Genomic DNA, 16,112 nt, shown 5'->3' with positions numbered 1-16,112 from the left:
TCAATTTATGATTTTAACTATATCTATTAATATTTACCTCAATATCAGTAACAAATTGCTATTATTATTATTTAAAATCAGATTAAAAGCGTATACAGTTTTTAGCAACTTTAAGCTATATTTGCTTGCATTGTAATTTATAATAAAATTTAAAACTTTAAAAAACAGTAGTAATAAATCAGTATTAGTTTAAAAAACCTTATTACTCAAATATAGGTACTACATATTTATATATACCATTATACCAACAATATTCTAACTAACCGCGATACATTATATCCCCACTAAAAATTGCCCATTGGATTATGTTTTGTGAAACATGTAGGAAAACCACTCAGTCGCCGATTTTGTTAACGTTCAACTGCATACGTGAGACTACGCGCTAATCCTACAGTGGTTTAAAAATAAATAATCGTTTTTAAGACCAAGTGAATACATTAGCGATGAATAAGGAACAATCAAAAAAGCTTCATATACCTTTTCCAACAGGTAAGAATTTTTAACTTGAATTTATGTTTGGTTTATAATAGTAATTAGTAATAACCGTCTGTTCAAAAATTATTTTAATAAATTATTGCCAATCTATATAGGCTAAATATTATTATAATATAATATATTAATCAGTTAGTTTATACCAAAAATGGTTACAGGTACATATTATTATAATTTTTGTGTACGTGCACAATGAAATCGTAATAAAATAATCAATCTAATTCCTATAGGTACACAATTTTAGTTGTTTATTCTTAATTATTAACATATTTACATTAATTAATAAAGCAACAACCAGTTAATATGTTCTGATGTCAAAATATAAAATAATATTAATGCATTAGTTTTATTTAGTTTTTATTTTTTATTTATAATTCTACACCATCAGTCGTATAGTAACATGGTATTATGAAAAATATCATATTTTTAAATAAAGTAAATGTTTAAATATTATTAATTCAATGTATTTGTCATTTAGATTCCAACAACATTTCATATTGCAAAAGTATAAACTATTACATTTCAAAACATTTAATACACAATTAAATATAATTGATTGTTCTTCATTATTCTGCAGGCAATTAATAAAGAACAATAAACTAATACAATATGTTATTAGTAAGGTAACTTAAAAATAGAAATTGCAATCATTTGAGTGTTACCTATATACTTATATTTAAGATTAATTGTAAGAACAACAAAAAAATAATTTTATTTTTTTTCTGTGAGGATGGGTCAGGATATTGTATTGTATTGTAGATTTGTAAGATCCTGACTGCTATTATTATTGAAAACTTTCTACTAAAAATGTTATTTTTTAAATTAAATAAACATATTTTCTTTTTTTTAATTATATATTTTACTTTGTATTTTTTTAGAATTTAGAAATTTATTTTGTTTTGATTCTAATTCATATATTTTATAATTTTGTATATAAAATATTTAAAATTGTAAAAAGTTTGAATTACTCTTAACTTCTAATTAAAAATAATATTTTTACGTTATTTTTTTTTTTTTTATGTAGGAAGATAAATCTTAAAAAATACCAAAACTTTAAGTAAATTCTTATTGATTGAATTTAGTGCTTCAGTAAAGGTACTAAAATATATGAGTATTTTTTTTATGATAATTCAATTTTTCAATTATCATTGAATTATTTTGAAGTCGTGGTGGGGTTGCAAAATTTATAAATGTAGCCCTGGCAATACATCATTGGTATTATTTAGCTAATAGAATAAATAAAATTCTTTTTTAAAAAATGCAACACACATTACATAAGATACAGTATACGACTAAGTACTATGGAAAAAAATAGTACAAATATAGTTTTCTATAAGGTACTCATTTAAACAATTATACAATTTTTATAGTATTATAAAATACTATACAAAATGCGAGTATAAACTCATCAATTACATGATTCAACAATATTTGAACTTATATTTTTACGTTACTTATTTGTTATACACATTACAGCCATTATATCTTTTTTAATTTTTTATTTAACTTCCCTTCCCTCGTTGGTTATTTTTTAAAACGCCTAATGTCCTAATACTTAAAACACTTAAACTATTTTCGTTATTTTTAATTGGCACTTCTCATTCTTTCTGAAAATGACCTCGCCTACCTCACTAAATTCAATATTAATATGATTTAAAACCTCAGTTTATTTTATGGTTATGTAAACTCTAACCGATATTTCAGAGTTTTTTTATTTCCGTGCACATAATATTTTCCACGCTGTTAAACATACGTCAAACATATGTCAAAAATATGCAATATTACAATAGGTAAATTATTAGAGCATTATATAATTCATAACGTAATGCTATACTTCCTTATTTTATATTTCAAAAATCATTTTTTTTACTATAAGTCTATAACATAAAAAAGTAACTCTTTGTTTTTTAATATACGAGTAGATACAATTAATATGATGTTATCTATTTATCCGAGTAAGCTAATAATTGTGGTCGAGCATTCAGTATACCTATTTCTTAAAAGTCGCTTCGCACAAATATATTGACCCAAAAAATGTTAAAATTGCTCTTCCGTTTGATATAATGAAAGGATACTGATTTTTTTCAGTGTATTACAAAATTGTTTTGCATTATTTTCATCATTACGTTTCCTATTGTAAATCTATTAATCCATTTTTTGACAAACCAGCATTCCAATTAAAAATATTAATTTCAGATACATATTTACATATATTTTGTTGTTATTTTCCATGGATTTTCAATAAATCATTTACATATATCATTTTTTATTTTTAAAGTGCCCAATAGATCAAAAAATAGTGGTTTAAGAGTTCCTACGTCAGTTTTATTAGAAAAAAACGTTATTTTCTTTCATTAAATGGGATTTGAGAATAGTAATAAATGACGATTAATGTTATAAAATATAGGTTCAAATTTGGGTTCAATAATAATTTTTAAATGCGTGTCGTACCTACACACATCTGTCAAATCAATGATTCAATAAAAATAGAATCGATAAAATAAACAAGAATAATAAGATAAGATAAATAAAAGTTTTTGCAAATAACATTTCACTGAAACCGAAAAATACGTATTTTATTTTATTTTGAATTTTATAATGTACAATTTAGTTTTAGTGCGGGCCACATAGTGAGTACCACTATTATAGCCCAATGAATGAAAATATTAAACCCGTCAGTTGTAATAGTGTCGGGTTTTTTTTCTATTTTATTAGCAACATAGCCTATATAATAATAACTAAAATAATAACTGCAATGGCTTTACAATTTTACATATACTCGTACATTACAAAAAAGTATTAATACTTAAATTTGAATAGCTTTCAGAGAATACACGCACTGCTAATAAAAAAAATGTGCTGATCGCAACTACTACTTAACCAAGGTCAATAATAAATAAAACATGATATACAAAATCTAGTTATGTAAGGTTTTATCCTTCCGTAAACATACATTCTTGATTTGCATTAAAAATGTACACATTTTATAACACAAACAAAAATAAAAAATCACAATAATATTTCCATTTTTTTTAGTATCCGATAGAATTACTTAAACAATGCACACATATTTTATAATTATTATGGACTTAAAATAATAAATCCTAATACTTTTCCCAATTAAGTATTTATTTATTATAACTGTTCTGTTCAACATATTATACATTATTTTATTATACATAATATACATCACAACATATTTATTAAATATACATAATATGTATAATTCGTTGTATTACTTAACTGAAATCTAAATACTTAAATAATTTAAATTTAATTATGTATACATATTTTTAGAGAGGATGTGCCTTATTGACTTATTTGAACTCACTTTGAGTTCAATATGCGGCAAATATTGTGTAAACAAAACTAATAAATATATCTATTGAATGTTTTTAAAAAAAAAGCCCAGTCTAACTACATAGTTAACCAACTTGACCACAGACATTAATACAGAATACTTTCTAGTTTCTATAATACAGAAGTAGCCCACTTGTTGCTTGCAAGCTGCATAATGTAGCTCGCGTCTTATTTATAAAACCAAAAATTACTTATTGTTACTATGAACTTTAATTTTTTTAAATACATTTATAAACATTCATCAAATTATATAAAATATATTTATAAACATTTTAGCTATTGATATCAATATATTTATCCATGATGTTCGTGAATAAATTCTGATATTCATGTTGACCACCCCTCTTAAAATTCATAATATACAACTACAGATGTAACGTCTTACTTGCTTTTAGGTCCACATGCAACAGGATGTATGGAATTTATGACAGAGTATTCCGAGGAAGGGTGTTTTGCTAGGGTATTTTACCCAACCAATATTCCATCTGATCAATTGGATGTAAGTATAATAAGAGAATCATAAATAACATATTACGATACATACCCAATACATAATACACCAATATAACTCCATTAGATATTTACTAAAAGAAACAATAACATTTTTTTCACTTTTATTGCAAAATTAATATTTTTGTCCAAGCCAAAAATCAAAATAGACCAAACAATTGTCGACATACCCGTTATGAAGGGTATTTTTAATCATGTCAAATTGTTTGTAACAATAGTAAATACTGTGTCCAAAGGCACATCGATTATGTTTAGATATTATGTGGTAATGAATAATATGTCAAATAAACAATAGTAAAAGATTATAAAAAGCTCATTCATCATTTCGTGCAATAAACTATAATTTATGTAAGTGTTGGATCATATTATACGCGTTTGTTTTGTGGGCTACCGATTGCCAAGTTCATTAAAGTTAGTTGACATGGAACAAGCGCATGAATTGTTTTGATTTTGAAAAATATTATAAATTATAAACCATTATTTTATATCAAAAAAATTAAATCAACTAATATTTTTAAAAGTTCGCTGTTTACTGTTTAGTCTATTTGATAGGTATCTAATAATTATAAACGTATTCAATTTAACTACTCAATTAGGTAGGTAACATACACAATTATTATTATTATTGATTAATAGATATTAGATAGGGTTTACTCTGTACTGTATAGTACATTATTAGTTATTCAAATATATCGCCTTTTAAAGATATAATTTTCTTATCAATATAAAATAATAACTTTTAGACGTACCTATTAATTAACAGTAACTAACTTAATACCTATATTAACACTTTTTGAATTAAAATTAAAATTACTATTTTTATTATTTTTAAATCTCTTTGTTTTTTTTTCGTTTCGATACCAGGAATAAAATACTAGACAGATTTAACGGTCCGAGTATCAAAATTTTTGTTTATACAAATTATTGTGACTTTAATATTAAAGGTGAAAATATTATGTATAGGCGTATGTAAGTCTTAAAAGGACATGACAAAATTATTATATTATTTCTGTATCAGTTGCGCAATGACATAAAATTCATTACGTTCTGTCCAATCAGAGTTTGTGGTCTTCGGCCTGTGGGTTCTAGACTAATGCGTAAATAAAATGTATTGAGTTATTATCAAACTAAATAATTATATCATACTATACAGTGTATAGTATACACATAAGAAAACTTATTTGTACGATATCCTTATTTCAAAACAATATGTCAACATTCCAACAGGTAGAAATAGTGATTTAGTTATTAAAGAGAAGAATTTTTACGAGTATTTATAGTAAATAAAATTATTTATGGATTTACTATCATTGATATATATTTTTTTTTGTGAAAGTTTAATTTAAGCATTTTTTTCTTTTTAGCATCGTGCATACGTTTTATTAGTCGTTGTATACCTAATATCTATTTATAACTCACTTTAAAATTAAAATATAAAAAAAAAACCATTAGAAAACACAGATAAAAACTCTTATCCTTAGATTTGATGATTGGTCAATTCGTTCTGATTCTAATAATAATATCTATTCATTAAAATTAAGTCTTATGATTTATGTACGTTTTACATATTTATGATCTATTTTATACCTCAAGACGGAGTCAATATAGGAGGTACGACGTCGCGACGTCCTTTCAACTAAAATAATATATTTTTCAACTTTAAGTTAATTGCATTAATCAAAATTTAGAGAGCTTATATTATCTATTATTTATGAAAACTATTGCATTGATTACAGAAATACTCGGATAAATGGGTTCCGTGGATTCCAAATGAAATGTATTTGAAAGCATTTGCCCATGCTCTTCGTTTACCATTTTTTATATTCAAGTATTTACCACCACTCATTGGCCAAGGTAATGATTAATATTTAATTGTTTCATAGCATTTAATTAATGAATGATTGCATTAGACTTTACTTATATTGTACTATAATTATAATAACTATATAGAAATATCAAGCTGCACGAAAATTTTGAATATAATCATATGTCTTTTTTTGATTCGTTGATAATTATTGTTTTACAATCTATCCTGTATGTGCAATAAAAATTTGTTATCTCACTACTAAAGCAGACGTTAAGTAAATCATTAGGCGTAAATCATTTTTTTTCGGTTTAGGCGTTGGTATGGATTGTCCGGTAGAGCAAGTAAGAAGTTGAAAAAACCCATGTCCTAAATAATAATAATTATAATAATATATACCTATCTATTATACTTTTATCAATAATTATAGATTTTGATATATTATATAATCATATATATGTAGAATGTAACTTGCAAGAGAGACCTATGTATAATACGTTAATATAGGATTATATAAAATCCAAAATTGTAAGTAGTTAACACATATACATTAATGTTGACTATTACCAAACTATATAGTATCATATATCCATGAACCTACTAAGAGCAATTTCTATTTTTTAAAACTACTCTGCTAATTTTTGTTATATCTTCTGCTATATAGTATATATACATGCTAAGGATAATTTGACTTACAAGTTACAAATTACAATCGAATACGATTTTAATTATATACTTATACGTTACCTACGCTTAATATATGTTTGTCAATGTATCTAACTATCTAAGTATCATCGTATATAATAATAAGTGACGACTACGGATTAATGAAAGGTGTAATATACAATATTTTCAAGGGCATTTGCCATACATTTAAATTATTAAAAGAAATTCTAGAGCAGAAGTGATCATCCCAGGCGACATTTTTTCTTATATATGGCCATACTATTAAGGATTAGATATACGTAGATATACGTATACCTGTCTCCGTACGGATTGGCCAATGGGTTTTTTTTTACAATGTTGTTGAAATGGGCATGAACCAATTGCGCCTAAGACCTAACACAAAACCTCCAATTGCGCTCCTTATGTTTTAGGATAAGTATACCAATTGCACTTGTATAATTATATATACTAAAATGCTTGCAAATTAAAATATAATTATTGATTAATTGATTACTGGTTAAAGTGACTGGGTATTTTATAACAGTGCCTATCGGGAATTTTATGAAAGAAATTATAATGTAATGTAACTGGTATTTGATTTTGAATAATTGACAATCAAAAAATAACTTGTAAATTGGGAAAGAAAAATTATTTATTTATATTATATTATGTATTAATACTCGCAAAAATCGGTTAGTGTTTTCATTTATTATATAATAATTATAACTAACTAATACATTTTCCTTAGGTATTGATAGTATTGTAAAATACTAAAATGTACGCAATTGGTTTATCGACCCTAAAATGTTTAAAACGCAATTGCTATATAAAAAAGTAATTTTAGGCGCAATTGGTAAACTGCCGTTGAAATGTGTTTTTCTTAAATTATAATGTATAACAGTAATAAAAATATTATATGTTTAATCACTTTTGAAAGCGATAACACTGATAATTCATTTGTATATTATCTTTCTACAAACAGTTATTTAACAATAGGTATCTGAAATATTATTTCGATTTTTGAGTTTAAGTTGAACATAGTTAAAATTTCGTTAAAAATAAATTATTCATAAATATTGAATTTCAACGTGAAGTTTCATTTGCCCATTTCGTAATTTAAAAAAAACTTTTTATACAAGTTGTTAAAAACAAACATTATGCCATTTACATGCGCATTGCGCTTACCAAAAGAGTTAAAAATTTTAAATTTTTCTGAAAATATGTATTTCAGTACTTACTTTTATTCCCCGAAAAGCCCATTTCAATGCAAGGTCATCCAACTGAAATTTTTACTGGTACCTAACTCTTAACTAAGAACTGTATAGTATATCCCTTTTTATGAGTCTAGCTTATTTTAACATTGGTAGTGTTAATATTATATGATACAATATAAGGAACTCGAGAATAATATAAGTAATAGTAACTGCTGTGCATCTTACTACGACTCACTAACCTTAGTGCACAGGTAACTCATTTCATCGGACTGGTCGCAAATATATCTTATAACAAAACTCGTTCCTCTCAAATATTGTTGTACTTTAAATCCACATACCAACAATAAAGACACATTTGCATTAAGATGCGAAAAGAGTTTGATCAGAATCAAACAGCAAAATGGACACGAAGAAAAAGGCTGAAAAATTGACAATGGTCGTATTTTTTAAAAACTTACTGTCTAAAAATAGAAAATATCAAAGTCACTCGCTCGTAAATTTAACATAACCAACGTAAACCCTGGTTAGAATTTCAAAATTGATACCATGGTCTAAGTGAAAATTATGCCACAATGGAGACAACTACTGTCCATACATAATTATTATGTAGTATATTCCGTTGATAAGTCTAAGGAAAAAGATGGACGTCGACCGTTTCCTTCGCATCCAATATGCTGTCTAATTCTCAATTTCCCAAAGATATTCTCGAGATATAATAATATTTAAATCCTAAAATGTCTAATAGGTACCGTAGATCTTATAATCGATTTAAAATTTACATAATATAGGCACTATGAGTTGTAGTAATGCAGAAACTGTGTATATTGCATATTTCCTGCAATAAAATAATCTATAAATTGTAATTTCTTTTTAATAGGTTTTTTATGATCAACGACTTTAAAATAAAACTATTTAAAATTTAAATTATAAACTTATATACTTATGATATACATAAGTTATTACAATACGTAGACAGAGATGAAACCAATATTTTTTAGATTTTATGATATTTTTTATGTTTGTGTTTATTTTTCATTGTTAAATTTGTTTTTTCTATCGTAGGTAGAATGTATGAAAATTTAATTTTCAATTTTAAAAATTTTAATTATAAGAATAGTAGTAAAATTAAATTAACACTAAGGTATGAAAATACTGAATAACAGTAGTCTATATCAAAAAATTATATTAAAAAAATATCATTGCTTTTTATGTTACAGCACCTTATTACATACCAACCATTAGTGATGCGCCAATATCGGACAAAGAGCAATCATATCCCTTTTTCATATTTTCACATGGTTACGCAGCTACGAGGTTCGTTTGCTCAGATTTTTGTAACACTTTAGCGTCGTATGGAATTATAGTCGCTGCTATTGAACACAGGTCAGTAATATTAATTATGTAGTAATTAATAATATTGAAAACTCTCAAACTGTTGAATATTTAATAAATAAAAATAGTAAATCTTCACCCAAAAAACACTGTAGCACTCGAAAAATTAAAAAACACTCTTTTTAAATAAGTTTCTGAGGTTTTTATCGATTATATAAATGATTAATTTAATCATTAACACTTATTATAAAGTAAAGTGTTTTTAAATATAAAAAATTGAGTATACCTAAAATATCATTATTGAATAGGTTAGTTACTAACAACAACTAAATAATTGTATATGGTTATGAGCAAAATCAGTCTGTCAGCATATTTATAATATATTTAAGTTAAAAATTCAAACTCAAATGCTTAAAAAATTGTGATTATGTATTTTTAATAATTGTAAATTAAAAATTACAAATGTTTATAAATTACAATAATATATTTTATTTATTATAGTATGTCAATATATCAAATTTAGATGAATTTACCTTTATCACCACATTTCATATATTATAAAATATTAATAATTATCTTATTTATAGAATATATTCTTAATTTTATTGTTACAATAAATTATTATTAACAACGTGACACTTTTAACTCTATCCTAAATTAGAGACAAATCATCGCCTATTACGTTTTACTATGATTCTCCAGAAAGTGCAGAGCAGGACAATCCCACGTGGGTCGATTATCAACATTTTCATCAAACTAACAACTCAGATAATTATATCCTGAAAAACAGCCAAGTAATGTTATATTTTAAGTTATTTTACATTTCTAATGAACCTAAAATATAATTAGTTGGTTTATTTATTTAGTTGAAAGTCCGACATAGAGAATGCACCAAACTTCTGAACACATTTTTAGATATCAATGCAGGCATCTCTGTAAAAAACGTACTCAAGTCATCGTTTGATCTAAAACAATTCAAAGTAAGTACTATAAATACTGATTATAAAACATAGGAACTAGTGTATTAGCATCTATTATATTGTAATTATTGTATTATGTGTTTGTCATTTATATATGCAATTAGAGCAAGATTGATGTTAACAAAATAATAACATCTGGGTTTTCATTTGGTGGCGCAACCGCGATGTATAATGCATGTTATGACTGTCGTTATAAGTAAGTGTATAGAGCTAGTTTATTTTAGTAAGTATTGTAAAAAATATAGGTATAAATTATTACACGAAGTAGGTCATTAGATAATTGTGTTTATTTATCTATATATTATTCTGATAATAATTTATAGTTATTTTTTTTTATCATAAACTATTTAATTTAAGACGCAATTCTTATGGTAGTTTACAAAAAAACATTCTAAATCCAAAAATATGTACTTTTTAAGTACCAGTGGCGTATCCAGAATTTTTTTAGGGGGGGGGGGTGCACACATTGTCTAAAATGTTACCATATATACTATCTACTACCAAAAAGAAAATAAACCAAATATTTAATGTTTTTAATGCAAATAATTTATTTATATTTTCAGTCAGTCATTAAGTTAATATATATGTACATAATAATAAATAGTAATTTAATAATAAAAACGGGTGTTTTAGTCCAAACAAAATTATAAGTGTAGAAAAACAACAGTAACAATTGTATAAAATTATTTTGACCAATCTGCGAACTGCAATTTTATTGGTGCTTTTTTGTGACATATTGTAGTATGCTTTTATGTATACAAATAAATATAAATCTTTAAAACAAAAAATAGTGAATACGGCCAACGAGAAGGGGCCATGGCCCCTGTAGCCACCCCCTGGATACGCTACTGTTAGTAAGTACTATTAGTAATAGTATTGTAAAAGTCTATTACAATATACAATTTGAAAAAATAACATTTTAATTAGGTATTTTAAATATATTCATTTATAAATTGGGTTCTTAAAAATCTTTACATTTCTTCAAAATTACTTGGGTATATAATATTAACAATAGTACTTTAAATAAATAATGAAATAAAAATATTTCTGAGATATTTTAAATTCTGAACGGAATGATGAATGTATTGATTTTACAATAATGTGTTTTTTTTTTGTTTTTTTTTTTAATGTCTGTCATCACATCTGGATATGTGAGTAATAGTCCTTTGATTTTTAACTTCAACCCATCTTTGAAAAGGAAAATGAATCTAGTTGGTACTTTGTGGGGTCAAAAGTAAAAAATGTTCAGTAGTTTTCAAATGCGTCATGAAAAACCCTGAAAAAGTAACGGAAAAAACGATTTTTATATTTTGCTGTAACTCAAAAACGAATCGTTGTAAATACTTAAAATTTTCACCAAATGTTTATATTAACGTTATCTATTAACGAATAAATTTTCAAAATATGTTGACATTTTTTAAGCTATTTATAGACAGTTGAAATTTTTGATTTTTAATATAAGTTATAACAGGTAAAAGATAGGTATTAAAATAAATTATAATATAAATATATCATAAAAGTTCTTAATATTTATAAGCTAGAATATAAATAAAATAGATAATAAAAGTCAAATATTACATATTAATTAAGTATATTTTATGAATTGTAATTGTAATTACTAATAGAGAAGAAAAAATGTGTGCTATTTGATGACAAGTAAAACTTGAAAACGGTTTGATTATTATAAGTTGGAATGTTAAATGAAATATTTTATAGTAAATAAGGGTCATCAGTGTAGTTATGGATTAATTTATATAGGAAAAAGTAAAACTATATAAGTAGTAAAAATTTTAAAATCCAAAAAATATCATCGTATTAATACTATTCGTATATTATTATTTCTTATATATTAGTACAGGTAAATTCGTAGCGAGCAAAAAAATATTGAAGACACGCAAAAAATAAAAATATTATACTCGTAGCATATTTTATTTTTAATAAATAATAATAATTTATTCTATCAAACAAAAAGACATTACAATGTAATAATACAAATAATATTTAACAACATTAAAACAATATATCAATCTCCTCAAAAGCCAATTACTATGCAAGAGAAATGAGCTCCACAAGGTATTATAATTAGGTACATAATTTAACTATACCTACTAAGCTATAAACAAAGAATTTAATTTAACAGATCATCTTGAGTAATATAATTAATAATAAACGTACAAAAATAAGGTATTAATATACTTTTTGTACATATAGACATTTTTGAAGTTATTAACATTTAAATCATGATTATATTATTATTTATTATAAAAATAAACTTGTATTTAGTACATTGTTGCTCAAAAACCTGTTCTCATTTCCGGAATAATAACATTGGACTTAGATTTAAGTAGGATAAAATAATTATGACTTGGAACTGCAATGTCATTCTTAATATTATACATAAATATATACTTACTTAATAAAATACAATTTTAAATGTTTTCCACATTTAAAAAAATATATGATGGAATTGAACATTTTCAAAAAACCCACAAAAATCAACTTACTTAACAATTTTCAATTACTATAGATACAGCCAAGCGTGTGTTTTCTACAAATTTCACTCAGCTCAAAGAATTTGAAGAAACCATGAAATTAATTATTTATCCAGACACCTTGTCATTTAAAAAAATCAACTTAAAAGTGTTTGGATGGCTTAATGTAGATGATTTTGAAATGCAGCTTGTAGATTTTCAGTCGAGTACTAAAATTTGTTTTACTAAAAAACGAATTAGAAAAAATTGAGCGTGATGGAACAGAAGGCAGTTAGATCAAAAATATAGAGAATACAATTTTTAAAATATAAAATACTTTTCCAGAAAATAATTACACTTTAAAGATAGTAGCATTGGCTATTTTGTCAAATTTTTAAAACTTATTCATGTGAGTCAATTTTTTTGAAAATAAATTTCATCAAAAGAAACCGATTAAAGGATGAATGCAGTACCACATGTACTTTGTTAAAAGTTAAGAATTATGATCCGAGTATAAAAAAATTAGCATTATGTGTATCACAAAAAAAATACGCCAGACAAATTAATAAATACTAAAGTATTTTTATGTTAAATTCTATAATAGTATTACTTAATATATTAAAAATCTTTAATAACGAAATACAATAAATACATTTAAATTAACACATTCTTTTTAATTTTATTATTCACATACTTGTATAATATTTTTATAATTTAATGGCAAATGGCACTCAAGAAACAAAAAAAAAATCATGCAATTTTTGACATGTCACATTAGACGTATCACCCCTAATCACTAATAATTAGTAGAAAATAATTGTTATTTTTGAGTTCTTAATAGTTTATTAGTTATTAATGTTAATTAGTAAAATTAGTAAAATTAGTAGTTACTTACTAGTACTTATAATATTATAATATTAGCAACATTACCCATTAAGTAAAAAGTTGTATGTGATTTAGATGATTTTACAAATTAAAATTTGTATTGTAATTTATATTCAACTATTAACTGTTAAGCTTCTAGTGTTTAAAATATAAATACAAATTTCTTGTTTAAATATAGAGCTGTTATAGTTATCGACGCTTGGATGTTTTCGTTAAAATCAGAACCATTTTTAAACATTCAACAACCAATGCTATTCATCAACACACATACATTCAACTTTGCAGCCAATATAAGATCTATTCGCCAGTATTACCATACCAAAGGTATTCGGAAACTATACACAATAAAGAAAACTACTCACGAAAGTCCCACAGATACAGCTTTCATACATGGTCACTGGTTAGACTTGCAGATGCTGAAAAAGTTGGATGCTAAAACGGCATTAAATCTACAGAGTAGTCTCGCAGTGCAATTTTTACACAACACAATCGGTGCGTATTCATGTGCATAGTTATTTCAAAATAAATATCATGTTTTCTTAACTAGCTTATATTAATTCTGTTTTATACAGGTTGCTCGACAAACTCTGACAATGCTCAAATATTTCTAAAAGAACATTCTGACGATTTAATAGAAGACTTAATTTGTTATACAAAAAGAATTAAAAGAAAGATTGGTGTTTATCCTTGGTGAACATTGTAAATTTATAAAAGAAAGATAACAATTAGCTATTTTTTTTTTTTTTTAATAAAACGTTTTTAATTAATTTCTAACGTATATAATGAATAATAATAATAATATATTAATTGTTTACTGTATGTAATTGAAATTAGATTTTGAAATAATATTTAAATAAAATACCTTTATAAATTAAAATTGTTTGAGAACTTTTAGTATAAGATCTATATCCTATTATGACTATTAGTTACTACCTATACAGTTTTGTAAATCTCATGTATGTATATACAATTTTGAATACTGCAGTGGCGGCTCGATTATATAGGTGTGCGCAGGCGCAAGCGCGCCACATGCCATTTTATCAAAATAATATTTTATTTTTTTTTAGAACTTAATCGTTATAAATTGTTCATTAGGAAAATATCGTGGTGCTGAAAAAAAATATTTTTCGGTAAAGAACTACAACTATGTTGTGACCATATTATTGCTCCTAAAATAAAAAGAGTTATGCAATATGCACACATCAATCGGTGCACAACACTATGACAGCACCGCACGCCAGTATAAAATACGTATGATTGATGAGTGGGGGATCGCGAAATATAATGCAACTTGGTACACAGTTAACTTCTAACTGCGAACCGATTTTTAAAATAAACGATATCTACGTTAATTTTGAGGTTTAAAATTATAATTAATTTATTAATGTAATTATAATATACCTATTATATATGTTATATATAGTAATATAATTAAATGATTTACATAATATTAATAAGATAAATTAATTTAAAACAGTAAAAACGTGTTATATCATAGACAATGCTTGTTAATTATTATTTTGTGCACTTATGCACCACCTATTTTTAACACCACGAGCTGCCATTGGAATACTGTGAATAATATTATATCATTGCAATGTATTTATTGTGACATTTAATGGTTTTTTAAACCTACCAAAACTTTTTATTTAATTACATTTATTATTTTTGTTATATTATACTATTTTAGATAGTATCTTTAGCTGATAATTTTATTTATAGTGTATGTAGAGTATAAATCAGTGTATTATCTTTCGTTAAAATTTCTTTAGTTAATAATATTCTCAAGTATAATATATCATGACATTCTAAATGAAAATAATGCGAAATATAAAAAATGCAAGAAAATAATCACTTTCTTTCATCAGTCTCTTTTATTTTTGATAACTTTTTCCAAACTTACTAGAAAATTATAGTCGATTCAAAATAATTTTAAATCACAACAATTTTTATTTAAAAAAGAAAATAATATTACTGAGGCTGCTACTTACACTAATTTTCGTACTCACATCTATTTTATTGACAAAAAGAGTAAAATTATAAAAAGTAAAGTTATAAGACAAAATTACCATTGATTATAAATACTATTTATTTAGTATTTATAATCAATGCTTTTAGTCTTTTACCATTAAATACTCTTTGACAACTCATTTTTATCGGCCTTATTGTTGTGACGAGACAATATTAAAAACAAAATTCCTCCATTTTCCTATATAGTATATAAAATACGCAAAAATACTGCGTGTATCTTCGACGGCTCAACTAAATTTACACAGTTGAATAAAAGAAAGCTCCATGTCAATTGAGTGCTCGTTGTCACGTGATAAAATGTATCGATTAGATAAAAACATTATACAATGTATCTGGACGGCGCATCATTTCATCATAACCGATTTAT

At 24.7% G+C, this 16,112-nt stretch overlaps 1 protein-coding gene across 2 annotated transcripts; it reads left to right on the top strand.

Annotated features, from left to right (window-relative positions):
• The first annotated feature begins 261 nt into the window (after positions 1-261).
• On the top strand, positions 262-14,591 carry LOC132921996 (platelet-activating factor acetylhydrolase-like). 2 transcript variants are annotated; one of them, XM_060985285.1, is made up of 9 exons: positions 262-489; positions 4,248-4,351; positions 6,099-6,216; positions 9,264-9,429; positions 10,040-10,172; positions 10,245-10,358; positions 10,463-10,554; positions 13,893-14,206; positions 14,287-14,591. In XM_060985285.1, exons 1-9 carry the CDS (start codon positions 444-446, stop codon positions 14,406-14,408), a joined length of 1,209 nt encoding a protein of 402 aa, XP_060841268.1. In that variant the 5' UTR covers positions 262-443; the 3' UTR covers positions 14,409-14,591. The 2 variants fall into 2 exon arrangements, with proteins under 2 accessions (XP_060841268.1, XP_060841269.1); XM_060985286.1 differs by lacking the exon at positions 4,248-4,351.
• Positions 14,592-16,112: the final 1,521 nt, after the last annotated feature.

The sequence above is a fragment of the Rhopalosiphum padi genome, chromosome 2, assembly GCF_020882245.1.
Source record: "Rhopalosiphum padi isolate XX-2018 chromosome 2, ASM2088224v1, whole genome shotgun sequence".
NCBI classification, from domain to species: domain Eukaryota; kingdom Metazoa; phylum Arthropoda; class Insecta; order Hemiptera; family Aphididae; genus Rhopalosiphum; species Rhopalosiphum padi.
The sequence above is the reverse complement of the archived record's forward strand: the minus strand, read 5'-3'. Positions and strand labels throughout refer to the sequence as shown.

What these genes read in the sequence shown, in the direction of transcription:
- LOC132921996 (XM_060985285.1), top strand. Translation starts at nt 444, where the DNA reads ATGAATAAGGAACAATCAAAAAAGCTTCATATACCTTTTCCAACAG. An exon ending in TTGATCTAAAACAATTCAAA is followed by an intron (nt 10,359 to 10,462) that starts GTAAGTACTATA and finishes ATATGCAATTAG; the next exon opens with AGCAAGATTGATGTTAACAA. An exon ending in TGTTATGACTGTCGTTATAA is followed by an intron (nt 10,555 to 13,892) that starts GTAAGTGTATAG and finishes GTTTAAATATAG; the next exon opens with AGCTGTTATAGTTATCGACG.